The sequence below is a fragment of the Panthera leo genome, chromosome F3 (assembly GCF_018350215.1).
Source record: "Panthera leo isolate Ple1 chromosome F3, P.leo_Ple1_pat1.1, whole genome shotgun sequence".
NCBI classification, from domain to species: Eukaryota; Metazoa; Chordata; class Mammalia; order Carnivora; family Felidae; genus Panthera; species Panthera leo.
In genome coordinates, this window is record NC_056696.1 from 31,979,288 (window position 1) to 31,990,922 (window position 11,635).

An 11,635-nucleotide genomic window follows, 5' to 3' on the forward strand; every position below is an offset into this window, starting at 1 on the left:
ACGCCCGCCGCTGCACCCGGCCGCGGCCCCCGGCCCACGCCCGGCTCCCGGAGGGAAAGGCCCCGCCCCCATCTGTTGGAGCCTCGACACCGCCCCTTCCCGCCCCTCCGGGCCTCCATCCAATAGCGAGCGCAGATGGGCGGGGTGCGGAGGCTGTCGTGAGGGGGCCCTGGCCAATGGGGAAGCGTGCCGGGCCTGGTGGGCGGGGCGTCGAGGCCTTGTCACGCTCGGGTCCGTGTGAAAACGGGGGTTCCGAGTGCAAAGCAAAGTTTTTTTGTAAACCGTCTGCAAAGGAGGGGGGGCGAAGAAGGCGCCGGAGACCGGGCCGAGTGCAGCTGCCGTGGCCGCCGCCTTTTTAGCTCTTCAGGCGTCGGCTCCCGGGTCCGAGCCACAGCGGAGGAGACCAGCAAGGGAAAGACCTGCGCGGAGAGCCTGCAGATGCTCGGAGCCTTCGTAGCGCGGAGCTGCCCGTCGCCCGCCCCCGCCGCCCGCCTGCTCCTGCTCCTGCTCCGGCTCTTCGTCCCCGGGCTCCGGGAGCCCCAGCTCCCCGCCGCCGCCGCCGCCTCGGCCTCCGCCGCCCCTCTGTGGGTGTGGGGACTGCTGGGGCTGAGCCGGGCCTCCGCGCCGGCTCCGAGGACGGACGCCTGAGGAGCTGCGCGCCGCCGGCCCGCCGGGGACGCCCGCAGGCGCGGGGGCTCGGCGGCTTGACCCCCGGGCTCGCCCCCGTCCGGCCGCGGAGGCCCGTCAGCGGTTTCCCCAGCGGCCCGGTCGGGCGGCGAGAGACCCGCGCGGCCCTCCCGCCTCGGTCGCCCGGTCGCCGGTCGCCGGCCGCCGGCGACTCGCCGCCACCGCCGGTGTAGCCGCCGGGCCGCGCTCGGCGGGCCCCTGAGCCGCAGCCATGGGGTGCTGGGGTCGGAACCGGGGCCGGCTGCTGTGCATGCTGATGCTGACCTTCATGTTCATGGTGCTGGAGGTGGTGGTGAGCCGGGTGACCTCGTCCCTGGCGATGCTCTCCGACTCCTTCCACATGCTGTCGGACGTGCTGGCGCTGGTGGTGGCGCTGGTGGCTGAGCGCTTCGCCCGGCGGACCCACGCCACCCAGAAGAACACGTTCGGTTGGATCCGGGCCGAAGTGATGGGGGCTCTCGTGAACGCCATCTTCCTGACCGGCCTCTGCTTCGCCATCCTGCTGGAGGCCATCGAGCGCTTCATCGAGCCGCACGAGATGCAGCAGCCGCTGGTGGTCCTCGGGGTCGGCGTGGCCGGGCTGCTGGTCAACGTGATGGGGCTCTGCCTCTTCCACCATCACAGCGGCTTCGGCAACGATTCCGGCCACGGCCACTCGCACGGGGGTCACGGCCACCCCAAGGGGGCCCGCGGCAAGAGCAACCGCACCGGGAGCAGCGACAACAGCGTGACCCCAGGCGAGCAGAGGCCCGAACAGGAGGAGACCAACACCCTAGTGTCCAATAGCAGCAGCTCCAACGGGCTGAAACTGGACCGGCCAGGTGAGAGGAGAGAGTGGCCGCCGCAGGTGGTTGGGTCAGGGGAAACCGGGACCCTAGGCTGGCCCCGGGGCGGGATGGCCCGCACGCCCCCTGGTGCCCGAGCCGGCCGGCGCCGCGCCGCCTCCTCCCCTCGCCCTCCGGGTCCCACACCCGCGGGGCACACGAGGAAATAGGACCCCTCTCAGCCGGGTGCTGGGAGCCGGGGTGGGGGCGGGGGCGCGGCTGGGGTGTCGGTGGGGACTGTGGTTTGGGGAGTGGGAAAAGGGTCAGGAGGTGACCGTCAGCCCGCCGCAGTCCACAGCCGCACTTGGCCGCCCTTACAAGAGACTGCCTGCTTTTGGTTTTCACAGGATCAAAAGCGCTTCCTGATTAAATTTCTTGGCCCTCTTGGGAAACGGAGAGAACCCCCAGTTAGTTCATCCTTGGTCGGTGGCTACTTGAAACCTTGCCCTGCCCGAGCAGTTCTTAGGCCCTTTAAGCGAGTTTCTCAGTACGATATTCAGAGCCAGCTAGCCTTGGACTTTGCCGAGCTCCAAACCCTGGTTGGAGGTTTCTTTTATGAACAGCAGTGTGTGTTTCAGTTAGTTGTCTAAAATCGAAGCCTAATCCTGACAATCCTAGGTTTCGGACCTGTCTGGTCGTGTTTGACATTTCACTGAGGACTTTTCAAAATCATCCTAAAATAAAAGTGATGGCCACTTATTAATCTTATTTTTTACTGTATGCTTTTCATTCTAAACATTATTGCTCCTGAAGGTAATTTGGAAAATGTTGAAAGGCGATGGAAAAAGGAAATCAACCCAAGTCCAACTACCCAGGCTCAAAGACATTGACAATTTGGTGTATTTCCTTCCGATTTTTTTTTTTTTTTTCATTTACATTTATTTGCTTGGTAGTATGATGCTACACAGACAATTGTTGCTGTTTTCAAGATGCAGGGTGTCGTGTTAATGACATTCAACTAGTACATTTGAAAAGGTTTAATAAACGATTGAATTTCCCCTCACCCATGCTCTTCCAGGTGTTATTGCAAAGAAAATTAAGCTGCTCTGGTGTGCATACAGTAATTCCTTTCAAAGATGGATACATTTGGTTTAAGAGCTAGTAGGGTTAGATAGTGGTCATTTATTGCGGCTTTTCCTGAAGTTTATGATTGTTGATGGGTTTGTGTTGTTGATTTTTTAGTTTCTGAACCCTCTCCACCAAGATACTCTATGGTTTACATTCATGATAAAAGTTTAAAAGTTAGCCACTACACCTCAGTGACAAAGAGTGACTAGAGCTGTGTGTCAGATCAGGCACCGTGGCATTTAATTTATGGGGGATCGCATTCAATTTTATATTTTCTGTTTGTTTGTATATGCCAAAAAGTATAGTGGAATGTTCCCACCCCCACAGAAAAGATGAAATTTTGGGGGGAGGCGGGCAGATAGGAGAGTGGTTAGGAGGATGGGGAAATGTAGTGTCTTCTTAATAACTTGATTTAGCCCTGGCCATTTTGCCCCGGCTCATTCCCAGTATGTCAGTTTATATTAAACTGCCCTAGGCACATTTTTAAATCATATTTTATGAAAAATGTTCACCTCCTTGACTAAGATGGAGTTAGATGAGGATGTGTGTGTAAACACTTTAAATGTATTTGATACAGCAGTTTTCTTTCTTTGTAGATCCAGAAAAGTCCAGAAATGATGCAGTGGAAGTACAAGTGAATGGGAATCTTATCAGAGAACCTGACCATATGGAATTGGAAGATGATAATAAGGCTGGACAACTTAACATGCGTGGAGTTTTCCTGCATGTCTTTGGAGATGCTTTGGGTTCAGTGATTGTAGTAGTAAATGCCTTGGTCTTTTACTTTTCTTGGAAGGGTTGTCCTAAAGGGGAGTTTTGTGTGAATCCATGTATCCCTGACCCCTGCAAAGCATTTGTAGAAATAATTAATAGTACTCATGCAACAGTTTATGAAGCTGGTCCTTGCTGGGTGCTATATTTAGATCCAACTCTTTGCATTGTAATGGTTTGTATACTTCTTTACACAACTTATCCGTTACTTAAGGAATCTGCTCTTATTCTTCTACAAACTGTTCCTAAACAAATTGATATCAAAAATTTGATAAAAGAACTTCGAGGTGTTGAAGGAGTTGAGGAAGTTCATGAATTACATGTTTGGCAACTGGCTGGAAGCAGAATCATTGCCACTGCTCACATAAAATGTGAAGACCCGGCATCATACATGCAGGTGGCCAAAATCATTAAGGACGTTTTTCATAATCACGGAATTCACGCTACTACCATCCAGCCTGAATTTGCTAGTGTAGGCTCTAAATCAAGTGTGGTCCCATGTGAACTTGCCTGCAGAACTCAGTGTGCTTTGAAGCAATGTTGTGGGACCCGGCCACAAGCCCCTTCTGGAAAGGATGCAGAAAAGGCCCCGACAGTTAGCATTTCCTGTTTAGAACTTAGCGACAATCTAGAGAAGAAGCCCAAGAGGACTAAAGCTGAAAGCATCCCTGCTGTTGTGATAGAGATTAAAAAAATGCCAAACAAACAACCTGAATCATCTTTGTGAGTCTTGAGAAAGATGTGGTATTTGACTTTTGCTTTAAACTGCAAGAGGAAAAAGACTCCATTGAAATTCTAAGTTTGCCAAGTAGTGTAATTGAAGTCCTTGTCTGGTCACACAGTTTAATTCTATTTTTGTAAGAACATAATGGGACTGCTTAACATAGTTCTATATTACAACTTTGTGATTATTAGTGCAGAGTACAGCTATGCTGTAACAATTTTGGAAAGCCAGTTTTAACACTATGTTACATTTTTGTTTAAAGTAAGTATAAACCTTATATAACATAATGACATTTGATTTCCAGTTTTTCCATGGTAAAAAATTAATTAGGGGGATAAATAAATTAAAATTGTTACTGGAATTTCTCTGCTTTTCTTTTCCCCCAGTATTATACTTTATTTATTAGAATTAGAATCACTAAACTTTGAAAATCATCAACAGGTTCGTTTCCTTTGATGTTTCGGGTAATATTTATTTGCCCTCTGAGATCATTACGTAGCATAATGGCAGCATGTTTTTAAGAATGACTCATGGATATTATTAGGAAAGGTTCCCCTTTTTCTTCACATGGGGTATTTACGATACTAAAGATCAGTTACTGTCCTGGATTCTGTCTTGCTGAGTATTATTCTAATAAACAATTGAAATAATTAACAAGTTGAACTATAGTTTACATATGATAGGGCATATGAGAGTAAGAGCAGGGAAGAAGGTTCACCAAATTAAATATATAGATTGTGGTAAGTTAATAGACTGCATTTCTAAATTATTCGGAGAATCTTAACTCCTATCTTCTTTTACCAAAGTTAGTCTAAAATGTGGACATGTTCACCAGCATCACTTTCTTTGAAAGATTGCCATTAGAACATTGAGCTGAAAGTTGGCTTACGAAATATATACAGTAAGTATTTTTAAGGCCGTTAAAGCTAACCTAATAATTACCTGTTAAATGGCAAGCTTATTCATGTAATCTTTTCAGTTGTAGATATTTACAAAAAACTTAACGTTAGTCGTTTCACGGTGACCAATCATGAATGGATCCAAACAGCTTTTTTCGAGCACAACCAGCAGTTCTTGTGCTTTGCCCAGAGCCACTGACTTAGGGGGGAGAGAAAAGAAATCTAAGGGTTAATGCAATTTGGATACTAAAGTCGTAGAAAGCAAAGTTAATTAACGAAGGCAAAATTAATCATTAAGATTCTGTAGGTCATCCAATCTTGACCTATCTCGGATCTTCTAATAGTGGTCTATTTTGTAAGATTGCCACAGTATCTACACAGGATGTTCCTGGCTATGACATTGTTGCTGTGGGTTTCAAATCCATACACAAATATTATTTAAGGCTAGTTAAGTTATATTTTTCTTGACAGAGAGGGGCTATGCTTTGTGAAGAAACTAGAGTTTTGTCCTCAAAAGGATGAATAGGAGTGTCAGTTATCATGTATAGCTCTATTTTTCTAGAAATAAGGTATCCTGACTACTTCAGTAACTTTTATAGCTGACTACTTTTGGGGTGGCTGTCTTTTGGGATTTGAAATAATTCATTGTTGAATGGGTCTTAAGATGAAGGCATCGGCATTGGGCAGTTAACTTTTTAAAGGGATCTTTTGTGGTAGATGGTGTGTTTTTTTCTAGTATAAGCCTATTGCTGGCAATGGGCCTATTTAAGAACAGCCGATTTTTCCAATGAGAATGAGGTAATTTTAGGAACACCGTTTGTAAGTTCACATTTGCTATAATGGGCCAAAACCATAACCTGCCAATTTGCAATACATCTTGATCTTTTAATACTCTTATCTGATAATTGTGTAATTCAATTCCTAAACTGGAAGTTACTTTGAATTTTGCAAAACAGTTTTTTAAACATGAAATTTGGGAATCTCCTTATTTGGGTAAACGAGAAAGAAAGCTTGAAACTGTACTGTTATCGTGTACATTCCTGACTTAACACTTAAAACTACAAAACGTTTCATTAAGATCTTAAAACACTCTATGTTACAGAAACATTTTGGTAACAATGCATACAATAGGATAATTGGTAAAATACATTCAGTGGGGTTTTCTTTACAAATGCTCTATTGGGTCTTTCTTAAAGGTTGTACAACGTATAAGACATCAGCTAACTGAGTTTTTGTTTCTGTTTTTGTTTTAATGGTGTACAGGCATGGAACAAGGGCTTTTTTTTTTTTTTTCCCCCAAAAGTGCTTTGGAGGTAAAAGCCTTTAGATTTCAGTTATTTCACTTTGCATAATTTTTAAGTAGCTTATATGTAACAAAGTGGTACCACAGAATTCTTTTTTCAGAGGACTTTGTCATAATAGCAAAATCAGTGGGCACTGACTCACCTTTTGAGTTTTAGCAGAGAATTATTTATTTCTTTACAATGCACTTTCTAACCCATTTTTAGCATTATCTTTTAAAAAATGCTTTTATATTTAAATATTGTGGGATTTAAGTGTCTTTTCCAAAATAGCTTATTCCTCCCTGAAAGAAAATGAGGGGAATACCCTGAATTATTAGGAGACTTAAACCCAATATTTAAATATGCTTTTTATAGCAATGCATCAATTTTAGGAGGTGCATCTCTCCTGCTGGCTCTTTTATATTTGAGCAAGATCAGTGTGTTTAGAATATGTGTTTAGAAACTTGTCTGTTGTCTCGGTTTCGTGAAAAGGAGGTGCTGCATGTGCCTGAATTAAAACCAACGCAAATTTTTCCAAGCCAAATGCCGCCTTAGTGATGAGAGTGATTTCATTCTCCACTGTCACCTTATAGCTTCTATGATTGTTTAAAGGTTTTTTTTGAAGGGCATCTGCATGGTAAAAATATGGACCAGGACCTTTTAAAAAAGTCAAAAAAGGACAAAAGCTTTGGTGTATGAATTTTAGCGTTTTAGAAAACAATGTCTGGATAACTAAGGTATGTAATTTGAATAGGAAAAATTTCCATCAAGAGCACCTTGAAAAATCTCAATAGGTAGAAGACTATGGTTATAACATGTTTGTATCTTGTTTAACATGCCCAGTTAATTTTGAATTTTTGAAAGTTTGGGGGGAAATGGCCTATGGAACCTAGTGTGAAGTATTTAGTAGGCTAACCGGTATTGAGTTGAAGATTTTCACTGTTTATAAGCAGATACCGTTTGAATGGTATAAATGTCATTTACCTGCTGTCTTAAGATGTTCACACATACACAAATATGGAGAATAATTCTACAATATGGAAATATTTATTTTAATAGAGTTTCAGTTAAGTCCTAAAACAGTGTTAAAACTCTTGGGAAGGTGGAGGTTTTTTTGTTGTTTTTTTCAGTGGAAAACTGTCAAATACAGTGGCCACCTGAAATGGGAATTGTAATAGCACTATTTTCATGTAGCGCTACCAATATTATGTGGCAATGCTATTCTGTCGTACTAACAAGCTCTGGAATATTTAGCGGTCCTTTTCACCGGCACAGGAGCCTTTTGTATGTCATTCACTTTAAACTTTTAAACCAAAAATTTTGTGGTCCAGTGTCTTTGGCAAAAAGATGCTGAAGGGAATGTAACATACAATTGTTATGTGGCTATATATAAAAAGACACAAATTGCCCTGTTATGGTTCTGCCTTGAAACAGCACAATGAAGCGTATCGATGTATTCTGTGATTCTTTATGAAACTTCCATGTTGTGTCGTTTTGTGTCAACCATAGCCTGTCCTTTGGGCCAGATGTGGCACAGTTAAATGCAAGTATCATCTCATTAAATGCAGATGCAGATCAAATGTCCTTTAGTGCTGCAACATTTTACCTGACTTTTTGTATGTTTTATGACTGTGCGTTGTTTTCCAAAGCTGTTCCTACCTCACCATGAGGCTTTATGGATTGTTATGTATTATAAATGTTCTTTATGAGACAGACTACTGTGTTTCTTCTCATTTATTAAATGTCAAGTAGAAAAATAAACTAATTTTAATACCTACTTCATCATTTTGTGCATGTGGCCTCCCCTCCTATACTAGGCTGGGTTATGTAGACTTAAGGTGTTTCAAGGGAAATTGCAGCTTAACTTAAGTGTTGCTAGTGCACAGACCAGGTTATAGGATGGTAATGGGGAAGGAAAAAAAACGTGGGCAAAAATTGCAACCGAAATTGAAGGGCTAACACTGCAAAGGCTCACTAACATGAAATATTCAGTGGCTGTGAAATGTTTTTGTTACAAATATTAAGCTCACACGTTACATAATTATAGGTTAACCTGCCTCTTGGTACTTGCTATTTGTAAGCATAGTTACTAATATGGATTATTAAATGTTTTGCTATTACATGATCATCCGGAACTACTAACCCAAGAGTACATTAGTACATTAGTTTGGTTATATGAGTTCAGGACTGTGATAAATGTAGTCTCTCATACAAAGAATTTCTTTAAAGAACTTGTGCTTCTGGCTGGGAGATAAGCAGATAAAAGTTGCATAAGAAAAAATCAAATTGGCAATAAATGGCAATAGATCATAGAATTGGTAAATACAGTAATACTCCAAAGAAGGGATGAAGATCTTTGGGAAGGATTCATGTACATGGGGGCTGAGAGACAAGGGCATGAGATAGTACAGAGGGCTGAGGATCGAGAGGTAGGAACTTGCTAAAGGTTGAAGTGCCATGTGAACCAGTTTGAATTTGGTTTCTAGGAATGGAGGAAGCCATCAATATTTGGAGAAATGAGAAGGTGGAAAAGGACACAGATTAGCTTTGGCATGGCGAGTAGACAGTGTGAGACTGGAAGTCAAGTCAGTTCATTAGGTATTCAATGCTAAGAGAATGAACTAGTTCCCAAATACCCTTGCCCGCATGTACGTATGCATACCACATTTCAGTTGATTTCCAAACACATCCTTTGTTTATACCTTAACTCAATTTCTGAAATCAAAATGCACAGATATAATCAGTAGTATCTTATAGCTGTTGGCCAGCTTATTTTCTTATCTGAATGTCATCTATTAAGGGTTCAGAAAAGAATTCTCAGGCAATGTGGTCTTTCAAGAAGTATTTGCCAACATTCCCTACAACATAATTTCATGTACTATGCATTGCACATCTGGATGAAAGCTGTTGCTTTTGAGTTAAATGAAAATAAAAGTCATGGACATTTTTTAATGAATTTTGTAAACATTTCTGAGTCTTCAGAATTGACCATAATTTTTGCTCCCCCACTGTAGGCTATGTAGCTTTTTTTTTTTTAAGTTTATTTATTCATTTTGAGAGAGAAAGAGTGTGAGTGGGGGAGAGGGCCAGAGAGAGGGAGAGAGAATCCCAAGCAGGCTCTGTGCTGTCAGTGCAGAGCCTGATATGGGGCTTAAACTCATGAACCATGAGATCATGGCCTCAGCTGAAGTCAAGAGTAGGCTTAACTGACAGCCACCTGAGCGCCCTGAGCCCTTTTTTCTTGTAAATCAAGGAATTTATGGCACTTTGTTGCATTTGCTTATTTATAAACTTGTTTACCTTTTAGATTACAAACTATGGTGTCAGAGCTGTCGTCTCTTTATCATCTATCTATATCATCTATCATCTATCATCTATAATTATTTATTTGAGAGAGAGAGTCCACAAGTGGTGGAGGGAAAGAGAATCTTAAGCAGGTTCCACACCCAGCTCAGAGCCCGATAGGGGGCTTGATCCCACAAAGTGTGAGATCATGACCTGAGCCAAAATCAAGAGTCCGAAGCTCAATTGACTGAGCCGCCCAGGTGCCCCTATCTTTATTTGCTCAGGATTTAGCACAGGGACTGGCACACTGTAGGAATTCAAAGGTGTTAAATGAATATTGAGGAATGGTGGGAGTGGAACAAAAGAATACTATTCATAGCTAAAATATACCTAGCACTGAAAATATAGTAATAATATTAATAGCTATAATATTCTGGGCTCTTATGAAAATATACAAAGCAACACATGGTTTCATTTAATTCTTTCAAACCATTAGGCATATTTCATTATTCCCATTTTACAGACCTATTCAGCACCTTACCCAAAGTCCTCTAGCTAGTAAGTGATGGAGCCAGAACTGGAATTCTGCAAGGAATCCATCAAGTAGCTTGCTTTCCCATCACTTTGAATCACCAACAACTAAATAAGTAGATTCAAAATGAAGAGTTCTTTTTTTTTTTATTTTAAAATAGTAAACACTACTAAGCATTAACCTTTATTGAATTAAGAAGATCTACTGCTTATAAGTGACCAAGTAATGCAAAAGAAATGAAAGCACACCAAGTAATTAATACTCATCCTATAATTCTGTTAAACTGTTTCTAAAATTTCTAGTGTGCACAGTGAGTGGACTATAAAAATAAACAATACTTATGTCACAATTGAGTAAAAATCAGTATGTCACAAATAATAATTTGAAACATTGTGACTCAAATATAAACTTCTGCAAAGATTTCTAGTCTTAAATCTGATATAATTTTATTGATTGATTGATTTTAATATGAAATTTATTGTCAAATTGGTTTCCATACAACACCCAGTGCTCATCCCAAAAGGTGCCCTCCTCAATACCCATCACCTACCCGCCCCTCCCTCCCACCCCCCATCAACCCTCAGTTTGTTCTCAGGTTTTTTTTTTTTTTTTTTTTTTTTTTTTTAATATATGAAATTTACTGTCAAATTGGTTTCCATACAACACCCAGTGCTCATCCCAAAAGGTGCCCTCCTCAATACCCATCACCCACCCTGCCCTCCCTCCCACCCTGAAGAGTTCTTTTTAATTTTCATCTAATTTGCCTTTCCAAATAGAAAGGCAAAGGAAATGAGGAAAATAAATTTTAAAGCATTTGCTATTTATTTTTAAAAATTATAGTAGTTACCACATGAAGAACCTTTCTACCTAAGTTAGGGACGCCTGGGTGCCTCAGTCAGTTAAACAGTCTGACTCAGCTCAGGTCATGATCTCACAGTTCGTGGGTTCGAGCCCCATGTTGGGCTCTGTGCTGGCAGTGTGGAGCCTGCTTGGGATTCTCTCTCTCTCCCTCCCTCTCTCTCTGCTCCTCCTCTGCATGTGCTCTCCCTCTCTCCCTCTCTCTCTCTCAAAATAAATAAACTTAAAAAAAAAAAAAAAAAGAACTTTCCTACCTAAGTTAGGTTTACTTACATTATGGTTTAGTGTCTTTTTTTTTTTTTTTTAATTACATTGGGGAGAGGAATAACAATCTTTTTTAGAATTCAGAGCCTCTCCTGGTTTTACTCTAGCCTTGTGGACAACTGCTAATCGTTACAAACTAGTGGCATTTTCACCTAAGTTATCATATAGCATTGTTTGAGGTATTAACTGCTTTTGCTAGAATACAAAGAACTATAGCTTAAATATCCTTTAATGCTGAAAGCAGTAGGCCTCTAGGGGAATGAAGAGTAGAGGTGATTGAAGAAAGTAAATATGGATGAGGAGGAGGAGACACAGGAAGAGGACCATCTGCGTTTCAACAGGAATGCTGTGAGCATTTTGGTGAGACAATTTATCATAGTTACAGGAGTGTCCCATGCACTGAGTTTAGAGACCCTGGCCTCCTTCCTCACATATGCAGG

The 11,635-nt window shown here is 42.4% G+C and overlaps 1 protein-coding gene across 1 annotated transcript; it reads left to right on the plus strand.

Moving 5' to 3' along the window:
* The first annotated feature begins 29 nt into the window (after positions 1 to 29).
* Positions 30 to 8,038, plus strand: SLC30A1 (solute carrier family 30 member 1). Its single transcript, XM_042925313.1, has 2 exons — positions 30 to 1,508; positions 3,176 to 8,038. The coding sequence occupies exons 1-2, from the start codon at positions 899 to 901 to the stop codon at positions 4,075 to 4,077; spliced, it is 1,512 nt and encodes a 503-aa protein (XP_042781247.1). The 5' UTR covers positions 30 to 898; the 3' UTR covers positions 4,078 to 8,038.
* The last annotated feature ends 3,597 nt before the right edge of the window (positions 8,039 to 11,635 follow it).